Source organism: Mauremys mutica, chromosome 2, assembly GCF_020497125.1.
Source record: "Mauremys mutica isolate MM-2020 ecotype Southern chromosome 2, ASM2049712v1, whole genome shotgun sequence".
Taxonomy (NCBI): domain Eukaryota; kingdom Metazoa; phylum Chordata; order Testudines; family Geoemydidae; genus Mauremys; species Mauremys mutica.
The window spans coordinates 8,288,449-8,308,482 of record NC_059073.1 but is presented as its reverse complement, the minus strand read 5'-3'; the positions used below and the strand labels follow the sequence as shown (position 1 = coordinate 8,308,482).

The 20,034-nt window shown below is 50.3% G+C and overlaps 1 protein-coding gene across 1 annotated transcript; it reads right to left on the bottom strand.

Annotated features, from left to right (window-relative positions):
- Positions 1-9,798: 9,798 nt before the first annotated feature.
- Positions 9,799-18,347, bottom strand: LOC123362669 (lymphocyte antigen 6E-like). Its single transcript, XM_045003089.1, has 3 exons — positions 18,168-18,347; positions 11,638-11,757; positions 9,799-10,608 (listed from the first exon to the last, which is right to left on the bottom strand). Exons 1-3 carry the CDS (start codon positions 18,217-18,219, stop codon positions 10,403-10,405), a joined length of 378 nt encoding a protein of 125 aa, XP_044859024.1. The 5' UTR covers positions 18,220-18,347; the 3' UTR covers positions 9,799-10,402.
- Positions 18,348-20,034: the final 1,687 nt, after the last annotated feature.

Here is a 20,034-nt window from a genome sequence, read left to right as displayed (position 1 = left end):
TCCAACAGCAAAGAGGGTGGGGACCCTGCTCCCTGCCTTCTAGGTGCAGAGAGAGAGACGGGGGTCACCAGTGGAGCTGGCCAGGACAGAGAAGCTCCATCCTGTGAAAAAGTTCCAGGTGGCGATAAATCTTTTGGTCCCAAATCCGGATGAAAAGTTAAAAAGTCATGGGGGTTTAAATGCTACAATGTTGGGCTGCTCTGGTTTTTTCCCCACCACAGGGATGTTAAATTTAATTATATTATGGTCACTATTACCATGGTGGTCCAACTATAGTCACCTCTTGGACCAGATCCTGTGCTCCGGACTTTGCATCTTATGAAATCATTTGCTAAAGTGCAAAATGAGTGTAAAATGCTACCATTGTTATTTGGTACCATTTAACACCCATTTTGCACAGAGAGGAAGGATTACACCCTGTGCAGGGCAATGGTTAATAAAGCCCTTTCTGACGCCCTCTCAGTGCTAATGTGGACACGAGGACAAACGGATATAAATTGTCAGTCAGGAAATTTAGGCTTGAAATTAGACGAAGGTTTCTAACCATCAGAGGAGTGCAATTCTGGAACAGCCTACCAAAGGAAACAGTGGGGGCAAAGGACCTCCATGACTTTAAGATTAAGCTAGATAAGTTTATGGAGGAGATGGTATGATAGGATAACGGGCTTAGTCAATAGGTCAATTAAGTGCCACACTGGTAATTAGTACAATGGGTCAATGATAGGATATTGTTAGCCTTTTTCCAGAGGGTCTGGCTGGAGAGTCTTGCCCGCATGCTCGGGGTTCAGCTGACCGCCATATTTGGGGTCGGGAAGGAATTTTCCTCCAGGGTAGATTGGCAGTGGCCCTGGAGGTTTTTCGCCTTCCTCCGAAGCATGGGGCAGGGGTCGCTTGCTTAAGGAGTGGGTGGATCGGCTTCTGTGGCCTGCATCTTGCAGGAGGTCAGACTAGATGATCATAATGGTCCCTTCTGATCTTGAATTCTATGATTCTATGATTCTTGTAACTACATTAAGATTTCTTATTTTTCACCCATTTTCTATCTGTGGCCATGCCACCCTGAAGGTGCCTGCGTTCAGAAGCTACGTGGAGTTGGGGGTGCTTAGTGCTTGGATGGGAGACCCTGTTTGCTTGATGTCTGGTGAGAGTTTATAGCTAGGACTCTACCATTTAGCATGTTTCTAGCCCCGTTCGTTGCAAAGAAATCTATTAGCAGACAAGCAGGCATTTACTAGAGCAGTTAGAACGGAAAGGTTGCAACTAGCCTCCCTTTCCTGTATATAAGAAGGGTCATAAGCAATGTGATTACTAGCAAAGTCCTCTGGAGGGCAAGGGAGTATAGAGATAACTGATCTTCATGTCTAGTCCTAGGGCTATCCCTTTGGATTATGCATTATTTGTAGATGCTACCTCCTCAGTCCTTCCTCTGTAGCTAGGCACATACACGCTTTGGTGTGAGCCAGTGGCTAGAATGCTGGTCTGGAACTTGGGAGACCATCGTTTGATTGTCTTCTCCACCACCGATTTCCTGGGTGACTCTTGGCAAGTTACTTACAGCCAGTTTTTAAAGGTGCCTCCACAAGGCACCGTTGGAATGTCCACATCAAGCTACCACCGCTGGCTGCGATTGTAACCACCGTCATTCACATCTATTCAACCTTTTACTAAAGACAGAAAAAATGGGAGGGGAGGGAGGAGACAGTTAAAGCATTTGAGATATAAAGTGTTACATGTAAAGGCTTTCATTGTACTGGAGATAAGATGTAAATACTTAACAGTGAAGGGAGTTAACCATTGGGACAACGGACCAAGGGCTGTAGTGAATTCTCCATCACTGGCCATTTTTAAATCAAGGTTCAATGTTTTTCTAAAAAATAATCCTTAGGATTTTTTTCCAGGGAGTTCTCTGGGGTGTGTTTTAGAGAGGGGTTCATACTGTCCCTTTTTGGCCTGGGACTCTATGAAACTCAGCGTTGCCAACTCTCATGAGTTTCATGATAATTATTGTTTTCCTTAAAGTCCCAGCTCCTGGAGTGAGGTGGGTATGTGATAATTTCAGCCTACATCCTTAAAGAAAAAGCAAGTTTCTAGCCCTGGTGGCTGTGGAGAAAGCTTCAAAACGTGACCCCAGTGCACCCTAAAGTCTCCAAAAGTGTAAAACAAATAAAAAGAACCCCAGATCTGTTATATTTACATCATCTCATGCTTTTAAAGCCAGTCTCATGATTTTTGGTGAGCCTCAATTATGATTTTTGAGCATTTGGGGTTGGCAATACTGGGAACAACCAATATCCCTTATTCCCTTTTCCTTTAGCTATATGGAGCCTTTTATACAGAGAGAGGCCTCTGCTTGGAAGTCGTTTGTGTGTGTGGGGTGTGGTATCTGTTCTTCTTGGGGAAAAGAGTAAAGGTTAGTGTAGATAGTCTGGAGCTACTGATGCAATCAGAGTCTGAGGCCTTGTCTACACTACAAGACTATTTCGAATCAACTTAGTTCGAATTTGTGGATTCGACCTTATGAAGTCGAATTTGTGTATCCATACTAAATACACTAATTCGAATTTCTGAGTCCACATTCACGGGGCCAGCGTCGACTTTGGAAGCGGTGCACTGTGGGAAGCTATCCCACAGTTCCCGCAGTCCCCGCTGCCCATTGGAATGCTGGGTAGAGCTCACAATGCCTGCTGGGGGAAAAATGTGTCGAGGGTGGTTTTGGGTAACTGTCATCATTCAACCGTCACTCACAAACGCCCTCCCTCCCTGAAAGCGCCGGCGGGAAATCTGTTCGCGCACTTTTCTGGTCAGTGACAGCGCGGACGCCACAGCACTGCGAGCATGGAGCCCGCTGCGATCATCGCTGCACTTATGGCCGTTGTCAACTCCTCGCACCTTATCGTCCACCTCTGCAACAGTCAGCTGCTGAGAAATCGGGCGAGGAGGCTCCGGCAGCGCGGTGAGGAGAGTGGCGCAGACCTCTCAGAAAGCAGGGTACGCCGGGCAGTGGAGATCATGGTGGCAATGGGTCACGTTCATGGTGTGGAACGGAGATTCTGGGCCCGGGAAACAAGCACGGACTGGTGGGACCGCATAGTGCTGCAGGTCTGGGATGACACAGAGTGGCTGCGAAACTTCAGGATGCGTAAGGGCACTTTCCTTGAACTCTGTGACTTGCTGGCCCCTGCCCTGAAGCGCCAGGACACCCGGATGCGAGCAGCCCTGAGTGTGCAGAAGCGAGTGGCCATAGCCCTCTGGAAACTTGCCACGCCAGACAGCTACCGGTCAGTAGCGAACCACTTTGGCGTGGGCAAATCTACCGTGGGGGTTGCTGTGATGCAAGTAGCCCACGCAATCGTTGAGCAACTGCTCTCAAAGGTGGTGACCCTGGGAAACGTCCAGGTTGTCATAGACGGCTTCGCCGCGATGGGATTCCCAAACTGCGGTGGGGCTATAGATGGGACTCACATCCCTATCCTGGCACCGGCCCACCAGGCCAGCGATTACATTAACCGAAAGGGCTACTTTTCCATGGTGCTGCAAGGACTGGTGGACCATAGGGGACGTTTTACCAACATCAACGTCGGGTGGGCGGGCAAGGTTCATGACGCACGTGTGTTCAGGAGCTCTGGTCTCTTTAGACTCCTCCAGGCAGGTACTTTCTTCCCGGACCACAAAATAACGGTTGGGGATGTGCAGATGCCTACAGTGATCCTCGGGGACCCAGCCTACCCGCTAATGCCCTGGCTAATGAAGCCCTATACAGGCGCCCTGGACAGAGAGAAGGAACTCTTCAACTACCGGCTGAGCAAGTGCAGAATGGTGGTGGAGTGTGCTATCGGACGTCTCAAGGGGAGATGGCGGAGCTTACTCACTCGCTCGGACATCAGCGAAAAGAATATCCCCGTAGTTATTGCTGCATGCTGTGTGCTGCACAATCTGTGTGAGAGCAAGGGCGAGGCCTTTTTGTCCGGATGGGAGGTTGAGGCAAATCGCCTGGCTGCAGTTTATGCTCAGCCAGACACCCGTGCCGAGAGAATATCCCAGCGGGAAGCGCTCTGTATCCGGGAGGCTTTGAAAGCAAGTTTCCTCGGAGATCAGGGTAACCTATGACTCTCCACTTGCTTTCAAGAGAAACTGACCCTGGGCCTGTGTCAGTTTGTGTCGATTTGGATCTGCGGCTACATGCCGCGTTCTCCAAGTTTCCCCCACTTCCAAAGCACGTTTTTAAGCAAATTAATTGTTACACTCATTATTAATAAATCTTTCTTTTACTTTGCATTTCTGTTCTGGTGTTGAGACATGGACGCATACTGTGCTGGGCACGGTGTGCACTGACGTACAGACCGCTTCCTCCATAGAGGACTGACATCCTCCTGCTCCTACATAGGTCCCTGGGGTGGGGGACGGATGACAGTGGTTCTGCATGAAGGGGAGGGTTTGCAGGAAGGGGCGAGTGGTGCCTTCTTTGCATAGGGGTTTGGATGACGGCAGTGGGCTGCGGGTTTCTGCGTGGGAAGGGGTGATGGGTGTGGGAGAAGGGTGACTATCTGTCCGTGGATGAGGGCTCTTGTTGGGGCTCAGGGCAGCGGATAGGCTCGTGGATCCGTTGCAAGTGCATCGTAAGGGCAGCCTGCCTTCACAGTAATGGCGTGGCAGGCGCTAGGACCCTGGACAAGCATACACATTACGAAATGATCAGGGGCAGCATACACAACACAGAATGACCCTGGTGCCTACTGACTGCAGTGTGTGTGTGCCCCGCAGTTGATCCTTTCCCCAAGTCTGTACCCTGGTACTGTAGGCTATACCGTGCAAGTATGAAACCCCTGTCCACCCCATACACCGAAAAATCCTCTGACAGGAAAGACATGACGGAAACAGTGATTAACAGCAAACATCTTTTATTAATCTAATAAACAGTGGGGGGGATGAACCTTGGATTTGGGACTGGCTGAGCCTATACGGGAAGCACTTCTACAAATTTCTAACGTGAGAAGTGCGGGGTACACGGCCGCTCTGCTCTGGTTCAGTGACAGTTCTCACGGCCTCTACCACCCCTCCGTCTTGTACTTTTGGGTGAGGGGGGGCCAGGACTTCTTGGCTGGGGAGGGCGATTGCAGAGACACTGCAGGGGGGCCCTGTCCTCCAGCCTGCGGTCCTGCAGGACATCAACAAGGCGACGAAGCGTGTCCGTTTGTTCCTTCATGAGACCAAGCAGCGTTTGGGTGGTCTGCTGGTCTTCCTGCCGCCACCTATCCTCACGTTCCATGAGTGTGCGAGGCTGCTCACATAGGGTCTCCCTCCAGTGTTTCTGCTCTGCAGCCTCTGCTCGGGAGCAGGCCATCAGTTCAGCGAACATGTCGTCCCTAGTCTTCTTCTTTCGCCGTCTAATCATTGCCAGTCTCTGCGAGGGGGATGCCGGGGCAGTCCGGGAAGGAGCCGAAGCTGTGTGATGGGGAAAGTTAGTGATTTCCTTGTACAGATACATTTTGGCGAACAGTGAACACCGTCTAGTCAATTTCTATGAAGAAGACCGTACCGGACAACAAGTGTCACGTGGTCTCCAGAGAAGCACAACATTTTGGCCTACGCTCTGATTGGCTGCGCCATTGAACAGGAGAGCGGAGAAGTCGGGAGAGATAGCAGAATCCCTCTAGCAGAGAGTCCTGGTAAGCCTTACAGTACATTATGCTTATCAGTTAACGGATAGCTGTGCCGTCGTGCTAAAGGCAATCTGGAAATCAGATACTATGACCCTTTTGCAGCCACTCCCGACACTGCAGGGGAAAGATCAATGTATGCTTTTCCTGTGTGGCCTACAGCACGTGGCTGCTAAGCGCGGGGCTTTGTTATGCAAAGTATAAGTAAACCATTAAGAACAGTAACTATTCGCTAATTGCCCTAATTAGATGCAGCACTTCAGTAACGAGATTACCCTGAGGCGTGTCTCTCGAGTGCAGAAAGAAAGGATGTTAAGGGAAGCACTTCACCGACCGGGACCCTACGCGGCCATGCTGGTAGAGGCGATGGTTCCCCTGTATCTGAGGATGTCGTGGCGTGGAAGAGTGAGCTTCACCGGAGGACCAAATAAGGCACCTCTTCCTCGAAACCTCCTGCGGAGGGTATTTGAGGAACTGTTTGAAGCATTTGTGGAATTGTCCATGGAGGACTATTGTTCCATCCCAATCTGTGTAGACCTACTGTTCGTTTAGTTTCCCTTTAAAAACTTTTAGATATAGTATTTATAGATAGAATTTATATTTTTGGTATACATGTTTTCGAGCAAATAAATATTTTCTTGTTTATACGACTTACCGCCTGATCCTTCCCCTGACTCTGAGTCCGGGTTCACGGCCGGTGAGGGTTGGTAGGGGATCTCTGTGAGGGTGATGAAGAGATCCTGGCTGTCAGGGAAAGCGGCATTGTGTTCGCTGTCGCCTGCGCCTTCCTCCACGGACCCTTCGTCGTCTTGCCCATCGGCGAACATCGAGTAGGAACTGTCCTGGCTCACTATGCCATCCACTGAGTCCACGGTCAGTGGTGGGACAGTGGTGGCAGACCCACCGAGAATGGCATGCAGTGCCTCGTAGAAGCGGCATGTCTGGGGCTGTGCTCCGGAGCGTCCGTTTGCCGCTCTGACTTTTTGATAGCCTTGCCTCAGGTCCTTGACTTTCACGCGGCACTGCATCGCATCCCGGCTGTATCCTTTCTGTGTCATGGCTTGGGAGACCTTCTCGAAGGTCTTTGCATTACGCTTGTTGGAGCGCAGCTCCGACAGCACAGACTCCTCGCCCCACACAGCGATCAGATCCTGGACTTCCCGGTCTGTCCATGCTGGGGACCTCTTTCTATTCTTGCATTGGGCTGACTCCTCTGCTGGAGAGCTCTGCATCGTTGCAGGTGCCGCGGAGCTCGCCCCGATGTCAAAGCAAGAAATGAGATTCTAACTGTCCAGACAGGAAAAGGATTTCAAATTTTCCCGGGTCATTTCCTGTGTGGCTGCTCAGAACATCCAAGCTCGGACTGCTGTCCAGAGCGTCAACAGAGTGGTGCAGTGTGGGATAGCTCCCGGAGCTACTAAGTTTGATTTGCATCCACACCTAGCCTAATTCGAGCTAGCAAGTGCGAATTTAGCGTTACTCCACCTGTCGGGGTGGAGTACCAAATTCGAACTAAGGAGCCCCCTAGTTCGAATTAAATGGCTTCCTGGTGTGGACGGTTGAGCGATTAGTTCGAATTAACGCTGCTAAATTCGATTTAAGATCCTAGTGTAGACCAGGCCTGATTTAGGTTTGGGGGCGGGGTGCATTGCTTTTAGCTTGTCTTAATGGTCACAGGCTCGCAGTAGTGTTGCGAAAGGTGGAGTAGATTTGGCCAGCTCAGCCAGCAGGCAGAAAGCATGGAATAAAAAACAGAAGAGAGAAGAAGGGTCAGGAAAATAACCCTGGAGGGGGAAGGTGACAGCAGGAGCTTGAGTCTCACACCCCTGGTGTTGTTCAGGAATTAGCTGAAGCTGGTGGAGATGGTGATGGCTCTCTGGCTCAGTCTGATCAGGAGGCTTGGTGGGTCCTGGAGGATCACGAGATGGTGGGGATGGCCTCCTTGAAGGTGATGTTCACTCTTTCCAGTCCACCCATCCCACTCCTCTCATGTAGTGACTCCCCCGTCCCCTGAACTTGTAACTCAAAACGATCCAATTTGTACCAGTTTTCACTGCCTGTCTAAACAATTTTACATAACCAGGTGAGCTGGACTTGTGTTACTTTGAACAATTTAGAGAACAGGCCTCTGCTCAACCACTATCATCATCTGAATGGGGAAACCGAGGCATGGAGAGGTTAAATGACTTGCCCAAGGTCACACAAGGAGACTGGGGCAGAGCCAGAAACTAAAACCAGATTTTCTGAGTCCCACGCCAGTGATTTAACCACAAAAATATCCTTACTCCTCCTATCTGAGCCTCTGCCTGGAAGACCCTCTGCCTTGTGCCATTGTTTCTGAGTAGTCAGGAAAGCCAGGGTGAGTTAGAATTTCCATGCAGCTGTCTTCATTAATCTGGAGTTAAGGTTGAAAGTGCATCTCAGTATCTTAAGGGTTAAAAACTATTGCTACAATTTTGTAGTTATAAAAAAAAAACCCCAAATATTAGAAACTCAGGAAATTAATTTATGTTAAATTTAACAGAAACCAAGGCAAGCCATGCAGCCACTTTGAAGCTAGACAGTCTTGTTTCTGTAAAGTTTGTCCCTCTGTAGAACTGATATAAAAGCCCATGTCCTTTTTGTCCAATGTCATCATGAAGCACTGGAATGGGTTACCTAGAGAGGTGGTGGAATCTCCTTCCTTAGAAGTTTTTAAGGTCAGGCTTGACAAAGCCCTGGCTGGGATGATTTAGTTGGTGCTGGTCCTGCTTTGAGCAGGGACTAGATACCTCCTGAGGTCCCTTCCAACCCTGATATTCTATGATCCTATGATGCACAGAAGAGGCTCTTCACAGAGTGTGCTGTTCTGTCCCCACCAGCATGACCTCAGACCACACCAGTATCACTCTGTAAAATGTCATCATCCTTGCGACATGACCTTGCATGCACCGTGTGTGTGAAGTCACGTCAATGGAGGAGGAATGGCGCACCCTGCAAAATGGTGTCCTCCATGCAGCATGATCTTGCATGCCCTGTGCATGTGAGGTCACAGCAGCAGGGACAGAGTCACACCACAGGCTAGAAGCCCAGTCTCACCTGGATCACCTGTTTTCCTTGGAGAAGGGTCACAGCGGATGGACTTCCCCAACCCCCTGGCTCCACAGGAGGACGTTACTCCAGCAGGGGCAAGAGGCACAACCCAGGGCAGAGAGTGGCACCAAGGGAACCCCGGGGGAAGAGCCTGGGTAGAGGGGAACATGGGACTCAGGTGGGGCACATGGGCTAAGATGAACTTGTCACCTGCCGGGATGTTGGGGTGAATATTTTGTTGATTTTCTGCCTGGGCTTTTCTGTTAATAAATGACACCCTCCACCAGGGGGTGCTCTTTAGCATTTAACAGGCTGTTTGGACTTGCCACTACCCTGGGTGAGGGGAAAACAAAGTAAGGGCTGGCCTGCAACACCACACCTGCCCGCATGGGGGCGCTCTGCAATGACGACAAGGGATTGAAGGAGTTTGCTCATTAAGGCTGTTTTTAAATATAGCCGCAGGGTTTTCCGTCAGCACTCACTGACGATGCCGGGCAGGAATTGGAGAGATGCTAATATCTAACATACAGACTGATCCCGCAGCGGTTTTGCTCCCATAGTGTTTGCTCCAGTCCCATCAACACATCTATGGTAGACCAGACTCACGATTCATCGTGTCCAGCCTCAGTCATACGGACTGAATCTGAAAGAGCTTTTAGGGAGTAAAGCGATGCAAGGCGGCATCTGGTCTGTGGGACGAGTCTCAGCAACCACAGCTGGGAAGAGCAGGGGAATAATCAACTCAAGTGTTCGTTCCTTAGGGCCCCGTAGTGGAGGGGGGATGGGGGCAGGCATGGGCGGTAAAGGTCTGTGTTAGGATGAAAAGTGAGAAGAGAGATGGCGCCTATGAGAACCACAGAGCAGCTGTCCCAAGGAGCCGTTGTGCTGCACCCATGAGTTGAGCTTTCAGTTAAGGGTACCTCACACACCCTGTTTTTCCAGCAAGCAAGCAGACACACAATACATCTGGGCTCAGGCAAGAACAGGAAGGTGTTTATTCAGGTGTGATGCTCACAATGTGAGCACTGCATTCATTTTACATAAGAAAAGTCAGCCAAGCGGCAGAATAAAGAAAACAATGTAAAGAAAACAGACAATCGGGGGTGAATGTATCTGGGGTTTGGTTTTGGATCATGCCTTCCCAGCAGTCAGTCTGGCGCTGATCCCTAGCGTGACGTGGATGGGAAATGTCTCTGCGGTAGCAAGAGGCAGGGGTGTTTAAGTATTCTGCTTTGGAGGGGGTTTGGGAAAAACATTTCCTGGTGAGCCCTGACCGTTTTTTTAAATCAGCCCCATCAACTGGGACTACGGGTATAAAAGCAGACGCCCTGACAACATTATCCACCATTTCCTGATGGGTTAAGAGCGCAAGCAGGCATCTACCCAGTGGGGCTGCACTGTTCAATTGAGCTTCCCAGGCCTCCTGTGCCCAAAACCATGGGAGCAGCAATCCAGATCTGCTGAGAGGCACAGAGGGGCACCCAGTGAAAGCAGCAAGATTTCCTTGTGAATGGCAAGAGAGCAGGTATTGTCTAATGGGATCTTAGAGAGAGTTTGGAAGAAAGGGCACCATCGGTAACCCCAGTATAGCTTTGCACAGAGGGGAGGTTGGTGTCTTGTTGGAGAAGCCTGAGCAGGTTCTTCAGGGCATCAAGTTCTTTGTCCTGGCCCGATCACAGTCCAGCTCTGATATAGACGAAGCTGGCCAAGATTGCCATGGCCAGCACGGAGTAGCTGACTTTGACGCTGCTGGTCCCACTGGTGTTGCACAAGAAAGAACTGCAGCAGGAAACAGAGGTGGCTGCTATCCCTATGTTTATCCCACCGCTGGGGCAAACTGAAGAACATCCCTTGGAGATGCTCTGCCCGGAATGTCCGCCTGAACCGGAAAAACAAACAAGAGAAAGAGACTCAAGATTAAAAGTTTCCCAGAGTTCGGAGAGGAGCTCCTTAGCTCTGCAAAGGAGATAATTGTACTGATGTAGCTAAGCAATCCTGAGGTGAGGAGGCCATTTCTCAGCAGTTAATGGCCTCAGAGCCTTAGCTCTGCCACTCAATGCCCAGCGATTTAAGTCACTACTGCTATTATATACCCTGAAAACAGCACTAGTCTCTTCCTAGCAGTTACAGATCCATTTGTAACCATCTGGGAACATCCCCTTCAGATTCCTGGTCAGGACGTGGGAACAGCCAAAGAACTCTGAGAATCCATTCCAGATTGTCACACTCTGCCCACTGCATGCTGGGACAGGGCTTTGGGAGTTCAGTGAGGGCTGCGGGGATGCAGCGCGGAAGTGACTAGTCCTGTCTCCTGCTCTTGAGCCTCAGAACTTTAAAGAGCTCGTAGTAGTTAGGTCACAGCACAGCTTATTAAGCAGCAGACACCAATATATCCAAAAAGGCTTCAACCCGGCCTCCTCCTGTGCATGCACAACTAGCCAGGCACTGGGATTGGAATGTGCAAATTCTCTCACTTGCACATGCCGATAGTGGAACCTTGCACCGGCACGTGCGATGTTTGGTGCTTAAACCATTGTATGGCTGGGGAGCGGCTGCAGGACTGGGCTATAAAGAGCCTCATTTCAGGACTTCAGCCAACACTGGAGGGGTAGATATGGATCCCCTCCATTGGCATACAGGAAGCCTGACATTGCCTGCACTGCCCTTAGATCAGTCATTCACTCATGTGCAAACCTCACTAATGAGCACAGGGGCTCCCGCACTTAGCGCATCCCAGAAAAGTTCTCCTGCCATTCGGTTTCAAGGAGTGATTTCCCAGTTCCACATCAGCGATGTCCCACCCTTCCAGTAGAAGGAGGAAGGAAAACCCAGGGATCTGGAGCTGGGGCAGGATGTCATCTGGGAAAGCGCTAGGGAAAGACAATAAGCAGATCATGCCCAAATTTACCAATTCCTGCACCAAGATACGTGGTCACACAGTAGTTTTCATCACTTGCACATGTAGTTGATGCCAGACAATCCCAGTTGGAGGACGCATCCTTACAGGTGAAGCACACCAGCGAGTGAGCTGCAAAAGGAAAACACACCCCATGTTAGAGGCTTGCAGAGACATGTTATTTGTTCCTGGTTTACAATGTGCCTTTGTTGCCAAGAAGGCCAATGACATATTGGGCTGCATTAGTAGGATCATTGCCGGCAGATCGAGGGAAGTGATTATTCCCCACTATTCAGCACTAGTGAGGCCACACCTGGAGTATTGCATCCAGTTTTGGTCCCTGCACTACAGAAGGGATGTGGACAAATTGGAGAGAGTCCAGCAGAGGGCAACAAAAATGGTTAGGGGGCTGGAGCACATGACTTACGAGGAGAGGCTGAGGGAACTGGGGTTATTTAGTCTGCAGAAGAGAAGGGTGAGGGGGGATTCGAGAGCAGCATTCAACTACCTGAAGGGGGGTTCCAAAGAGGATGGAGCTCGGCTGTTCTCAGTGGTGGCAGATGACAGAACAAGGAGCAATGGTCTCAAGTTGCAGTGGGGGAGGTTTAGGTTGGATATTAGGAAACACTATTTCACTAGGAGGGTGGTGAAGCACTGGAATGGGTTCCCTAGGGAGGTGGTAGAATCTCCTTCCTTAGAGGTTTTTAAGGCCCGGCTTGACAAAGCCCTGGCTGGGATGATTTAGTTGGCGATTGATCCTCCTTGAGCAGGGGGTTGGACTAGATACCTCCTGAGGTCTCTCCCAACCCTAATCTTCTATGATTCTATTATTCTAATCCCCATCCCTGTCACCTGCTGCTAATGAGCATCAAAGTGCACCGTATCCTGATGTTCTCAGCCGCTATTTCAGGCTAAATTCTCATTGAAGTCAGTGATAGGTTTCCCTGTGCATCGACTGAGTAAGGACTTCAGGATTGGACCCAAAACACAGAGGAGGAATTTTTCAAAGGCAGAAATAGCAGCTGGGCACCCAACTGCTATTTATGCCTCTGAAAAGTTCCCCCAACGCCCTCTGTGATACCCATTTGTAAATAAGTTCTCAGCACGTTCCTTTCCAAAGCCATAATGTTACAGACAGGGTAATAGGGTTATAAGAAAAAATAAGCATGGGCTTCTCAAGAAACCATCATGCCATACCCACCTCATTTCCTTCTTTGACAACTAGCCTAGTGGATAGGGGGAAAGCAGTAGGTGTGATATAGCTCGATTTTGACACAGTCCTATATGACATTCCCATAAGCAAAGCAAAGCCAGGTGTTCTAAATTAAATTCCTATAAGGCGGGTGCACAACTGATTGAAACACTGTTCGGTGTCAAACTGGGAAGGCGAATCCTGTGGGGTCCTGCAGAGGCCAGTACTGAGTATGCTTATTACATTTGCAGATGATGCCAAGCTGGGAGGGGTTGCAAGCACTTTGGAGGGCAGGGTTAGAATTCAAAATGACCTTGACAAATTCGACAATTGGTCTGAAATCCACAAAGTGAAATTCAAGGAAGTTAAGTGCAAAGTACTACAGTTTGGAAGGAAAAATCAAATGCACAGCTACAAAACAGGGACCAACTGGCTAGGTGGTGGCACTGCTGGAAAGGAGCTGAGGGTTATAGTGGATCACACATTGAATATGAGTCAACAATGTGATGCAGTTTAAAAAAAAGGCTAATATCATTCTCAAGTGTAGTAACAGGAGTCTTGAATGTCAGACAGAGGAGGAAATTGTCCTGTTCTATTTGGCACTGGTGAGCAGGGGTGGCAGGTTTGTATAATTTTTGGTGGTGCCCAGAACGGGTCCAATCCCACCCCCCAACCCCACCACCACACACACCTGCCTTGTAAGCCGATATATATTTTTAAAAATAATTTTAAAATGTGAGGGCTCTCAGGTGGGGCTGGTATGAGGGGTTTGGGAGGGGCTCAGGCAGCAGGTTGGGGTGAGGGGTGAGGGCTGTGGTGTGGGCCAGGGATGAGGGGTTTGGGGTGTGAGAGGGGCTCAGGCAGCAGGTTGGGGTGAGGGGTGACGGCTCTGGCTGGGGGTGAGGGCTGTGGTGTGGGGCCAGGGATGAGGGGTTTGGGGTGTAAGAGGGGCTCAGGCAGCAGGTTGGGGTGAGGGGTGAGGGCTGTGGGGTGGGGCTGGGGATGAGGGGTTTGGGGTGTGGGAGGGGCTCAGGCAGCGGTTTGGGGTGAGGGGTGAGGGCTGTGGGGTGGGGCTGGGGATGAGGGGTTTGGGGTGTGGGAGGGGCTCAGGCAGCGGGTTGGGGTGAGGGGTGAGGGCTGTGGGGTGGGGCTGGGGATGAGGGGTTTGGCGTGTGGGAGGGGCTCAGGAAGAGGATTGGGGTGAGGGGTGAGGGCTCTGGCTGGGGGTGCAGGCTCGGGGGTGGGGCCAGGGATGAGGGGTTTGGGGTGTGAGAGGGGCTCAGGCAGCAGGTTGGGGTGAGGGGTGAGGGCTGTGGGGTGGGGCTGGGGATGAGGGGTTTGGGGTGTGGGAGGGGCTCAGGCAGCGGGTTGGGGTGAGGGGTGAGGGCTGTGGGGTGGGGCTGGGGATGAGGGGTTTGGGGTGTGGGAGGGGCTCAGGAAGAGGATTGGGGTGAGGGGTGAGGGCTCTGGCTGGGGGTGCGGGCTCGGGGGTGGGGCCAGGGATGAGGGGTTTGGGGTGTGAGAGGGGCTCAGGCAGCAGGTTGGGGTGAGGGGTGAGGGCTGTGGGGTGGGGCTGGGGATGAGGGGTTAGGGGTGTGGGAGGGGCTCAGGAAGAGGATTGGGGTGAGGGGTGAGGGTTCTGGCCGGGGGTGCGGGCTTCTGGGGTGGGGTGGAGCCAGGGATGAGGAGTTTGGGGTGCCGGCAGGCTGCCCCAGGGCTGGGGCCAGAGAGGAGGACTCCCCCCAACCCTTTCCCTGCCGGCAGGAGCGAGCCCTGGGGGAAGGGCCTCCCTTCCCCTCACCCGACAGCACATTCCCCTGCTGCTGCCCCTCACTGTAGCCTCACTGGGGGTGGTGGGTGGGGCTGCCCCTTGCCCAGCGTGGGGTAGGAGCGGTGACTGCAGGCAGGAGGGTCCCCTTGTGCTGGTGGAGGGTCCCGCTGGAGAAGGGAAGGGTCCGAGGAGGAAGGGCAGGGCCAGCCTGCCCTGGCACCAGTGGGGATTGGGGGTGCTAGGACCCTGCAGTGGCAGTTGATGCCGAGCAGCAGGGGAGAGGCAGGGAGGCTCTGGGACCCAGGGAAGGCAGGCGGGAGCAGCAAGTGGGGGCTGGGGGACACTTGGGTGTGGCGCGAGGAGCCAGGGGAGAGACCCGGCTCCAAACACTGGTGGAGCTGGGCCCCCGACCCCTGAATATTGCTGGAGCCCGGGCACCACAGGCCCATATAACTCACCGCCCCTGCTGGTGAGGCCTCAGCTGGAGTACTGTGTCCAATTCTGGGCACCCAAAGAGGTGGACAAATTGGAGAGAGTCCAACAAAAATGATAAAAGGTTTAGAAAACCTGAACTGTGAGGCTTCCAAGGGAAGTTGTGGAATCCCAGTCATTGGAGGTTTTTAAGAACAAGTTGGACAAACACCTGTCAGGGATGGTCTAGGTTTACTAAGTCCTGCCTCAGCATAGGGGGCTGGATTTGATGACCACTTGAGGTTTCATCCAGCCCAACATTTCTATGATTCTATGACACTAGATAAGAGAGTGAGCATGCCTGAGTGACATAAGTTACACTGACCTAACTGCTAGTGTGGACAGAGCTATGTCGCTCACCCACCAACACAGCTACAACCACTCACTGGGGGTGGTTTAATTCTGTCAAGGGCAGAGCTCTATCCGGTCGGCATACAGCAGCCACACGAGAGATCTTACAGAGGTGTAGCTTCATTGGTACAGTTCTGCCGCTGTAAGCGCGCTAGGGTAGACGTGGCCGTAGTCAATGTGTGCCAGGCTAATGTTCTGTCATTCTAGTTTTTTCATCAAAATGTCACACGGCACGAAGTCAAATGCCAGTACTAACGAGTACATTACAGAGGAAAAACAGAAACCGCGGGCTCATGAAAAATGTCTAAAAATAGAAAATGCAATGAAGAGGGAGGAATTATTTAAGGAATCTGTGACTGAAACTACAGAACAAGGAACCTAAGCAATGCAAGAGCAAAAACCAATTGCCATCAAGCAGATAATGAGACAATTTGCCAGGGGAAGAAGCTTTTGGTGCTCAGCTACTAGAGATACTGAAGAACTCATGAGAAACAACACAGCCCTTAGGAAATGCCTTAGATAAGACCTGTGGAATCTGACCTTGCAAAGAGCACAGCTCGGCCAAGGCTCTCACACCCCACCCAATGCCCACCGCACTCAGTGGAAAGTATCAGAGGGATAGCCGTGTTAGTCTGGATCTGTAAAAGCAGCAAATAATCCTGTGGCACCTTATAGACTAACAGACGTTTTGCAGCATGAGCTTTCGTGGGTGAATACCCACTTCTTCAGATGCAAGTGGTGGAAATTTCCAGGGGCAGGTATATATATGCAAGCAAGAAGTAAGCTAGAGATAACGAGGTTAGTTCAATCAGGGAGGATGAGGTCCTCTTCTAGCAGTTGAGTGAAAACCAAGAGAGGAGAAACTGGTTCTGTAGTTGGCAAGCCATTCACAGTCTTTGTTTAATCCTGAGCTGATGGTGTCAAATTTGCAGATGAACTGGAGCTCAGCAGTTTCTCTTTGAAGTCTGGTTCTGAAGTTTTTTTGCTGCAGGACGGCCACCTTAAGATCTGCTATTGTGTGGCCAGGGAGGTTGAAGTGTTCTCCTACAGGTTTTTGTATATTGCCATTCCTAATATCTGATTTGTGTCCATTTATCCTTTTCCTTGCATCTGAAGAAGTGGGTATTCACCCACGAAAGCTCATGCTGCAAAACGTCTGTTAGTCTATAAGGTGCCACAGGATTCTTTGCTGCTCTCACTCAGTGGAAAGACTCCCGCTGACATCACTGGGCTTTGCATCAAACCGTTACTGCCCACGCCAGCTCTGTCTGTGTTCTCCGCGCAGCCACTGCTCTCCTTCAACCGCCCAGTTCTTGGCACTTAAACTCCACGTTATGTCTTCAAGGCAGGTTAGTGAGTAGGCAGCTAAAGCAAAGGGAATTCCTCAGGAGAGGCTCCTTGCATGGTAAAAGGAATATTCCTGTTGCTCTAGGGACAAAGCTACCTGCAATAACCCCATTTGCCTGGCGAAGGGCGTCTACTGTCCAGGCACAGGGGCCAGCAGATTTCTGCGGTGTGGGATCCAGAGTGAGTATGTAGAGGGAGCAGCTAAGATCCTCTTAAGTGCAGCAAGAAACCAACTCCTTCTTTCTCACTATGGACCCCACAGAATAAGAAATCCAGGTGGCTGGAGCTGGTCAGTTTCCTTGGGCTCAGGCTGCAGTTTATCCTGGCACCTGGTGCAGGTCTTGGGGTGATTTATTTATGTACGTTAATGTGAGTAAACAGTAAGAGAGGGGGTTAATGGATTTGTATAGACAATCAAAAAAACAACAGCATCTGGGAGACGATAAGTGGGGAAATCTTCGAACAAGTGAACATTCATTGGTTAATAACCGAGCCTGTTCTTCCTAGGCTTAGTGGCAAATAAATAATCAAATAAAAGCCTGTTCCACAAATGCCTGTTCCAAACCAAGTATCAAACTGCCTCAGACCTCCTTATATTTTTTTAAAAGCAGATGAGCTCAGGAAGAGCTGGAGAAGTAAAATTATCCTCCATTAAGAATCAACCCATGGCTCCTCCAACCAGAACCTACTGCTCTGAGCCCCCCTCCCTCTCCAATATTACTGGGATTCCACTGCAGCATTGTAAGAACGCCGGGCCTGAGTCTGATCTCATTTGTGCCAATGTTCCACTGCGCCGGCTTATCTGAATTCAGTGCAGTTACTCCTGATTTACTCCACTGTATCTGGGATCATGATCAGACCCTTATGTTTTTAGCTGATTACAGTAGAAGAACTTGCAAAAGTTATGGTTGCAAGAAAGCAATGCTGAGAAGCACCGATCGCCCTGAGTGAAAGAGCCTGGCTCCGAGGATAACCGTATAAAAGGTTTCTTTAAGAGATGATTAGACAGGTCTCTAGAGCTAGTCAGCCCCCCTTAGCCCCCTCTAGGCCTCTCAAGACAGCTGCTGTTGGAAAGAGCTCAGATCCACAGAGCTGTGCTCCCTCTTGCATCCAGAGCACTGCATCCCTCTAAGCATCATGAAATGGAGATAACTTGCTGTGCCTGTGCCTGCACTGAGCTATTTTTATTACAGCCACACAAGCTAGTGCTGGAAAGACAACCAATGCACCAGCCATTGCTTCGCACTCCCAAGTGGCTGGCTGCAAAGGGAGCTTTGCAGAAGTGCCAGCTCCCACTGAAAGGTAGAATCTTTGCCAACGGTGCTGCAAAAATCCCCCTCTGCCCCTGCCATTTCTAGCTGCTTCCCTGGCTCTCTCTCAGGCACAGAGGAATCATTAGCACCATCTCACCTTGCTCCACACACAGAACCGCCACCAGCAGGGTGAGAAGAAAAGCCTTCATCTTCGGCCTGCTGTCACAGCCTGGGCAGATCAGGCAGCTGCTTCTTGGTGGGCTGGTTATAAATGAGGATCTTGGTGGTTGTCTGTGAAGGCAGCTCACGCAAAGACTGTGAGTTAAAGGGGCGGAGATAGGAGATTGATGGCTGGGCTGGGTGTGGAATGGGCAGGGGAGTTTGCTCATGTAGGTTTTTATTTTAGTTCAAGAGTAGCCAGAGGCAACAAGGCTCAGAGTCCTAACAGAATCCAGTACTGCAGGAAATGTAATTTTGTTTGGTTTCGTTTCCCCGCTGCAGTCTGGAGGGAGAAGAACCCAGGGATTTCCCTACACCCGGTGTACACCCCCCTGAATTTCCCCATCACCTCTCCCTCCCCACCAGTTTTGTGAACTAGTTACGAGTTGCCAATTTAGTGATTGTTTGGACATTTGAATTGAAATTGAAACATTAATACACACTTTAAAAACATATAAAGTAACTGATAAAATATGTGTATCTGAAAGTATAATAGATTTGAAAAGTCTGAACATAGACTAGCTTCCTTATACAACTGTTGTTTTTTATGACAATGTCAGTGCTTTCATTTCGGTGATGTTGGCCAACCTAATAATTTCAAATGATGATTTGTAAGCAAAGTCTAAATGAGCTCTCCCTGACAGCTAGTGATGAGCTGGGGAGAAAGGCTTCAGGACCAGATTGAATTTACATTCACACCTAATCTACCTAGGTATCCAGCAAACAGAGCTGTGTTGCCCAAGTGATAGATTTTGGCTGGGGTTGGGTTACAAATCACTTGAATGCGGGGGGGGGGGTGTTGTTATTCTTGTTGTATGAGTAAAAGGCAGTAGAACTGTACTTAACCTGTGCTGATTGAGGGCATCAAGAGAGAGTGTGGGGACAGGTGTTTTGCTTGACAGTCTGCCCGAGTCACACATACTGAGACAAGTACTGCTAGTGCCTCACTCCACTCAGCTGTCGGTGTTTTGTAGGACAGGGATCTGTAAAACCTACGTAGAGGTTGAGAAGAATCTAGAAGTTGCTGTTGTAGATTTTTAAGAATCAAGTCTGTACTTTTTCAGTTGTCTTAACAAACACTTCTTGTCCTCTTCACTTAAGGACTGAATATAAATGCCTTCATTAGTCTACTTCTGGACTGAAGTCTTTGTTTCTTCCAGTACTTTTTCAATGGATAGCTCTCTGATTGATCCAAATGTAGCTTCTCTTGCTGGACAAAGATCTACTATTGTTGTAGCAGATGCCTGGATGGCATTGTGTAATGACCCAAGTGGTTTCAACAGTAGACTTACAAGAGAGAGAATGGCAATAGTCTTCTCTGACCGTAGTAGCAAAAGTAATCCACCAGCCTCACTCCTTAGATCCATTCCATCTTGGGGTATGGCTACACTTGCAAGTTGCAGCGCTGGTAGTTTGCAGCGCTGGTCGTCCAGCTGTGCAGGGCCAGCACTGCAGTGTGGCCACACTGACAGCTACCAGCGCTGCAGTGTGGCCACATTTGCAGCGCTGTACTGAGAGGTGCATTGTGGGCAGCTATCCCAGCATTCAAGTGGCAGCAATGTGCTTTTCAAAAGAGGGGGGTGTGGGGCAGTGTGACAGGGACCGGGGGGTGGGGGGGAAGAGAGAGTGGATTTTTGGAACTGACACTGTGCAAAATCAGAAAATTTTCCCACCCCCTTACTGTTAACTGCAAACAGCCTGCATCCAACATACTCTCTTTCCCCCCTCTGCCCCCTCCGCTCAAGCAAAGCAAACACTCAACCCCTGTGAATGAGACAGGCAGGGGGTTATCTCATGTCATTGTT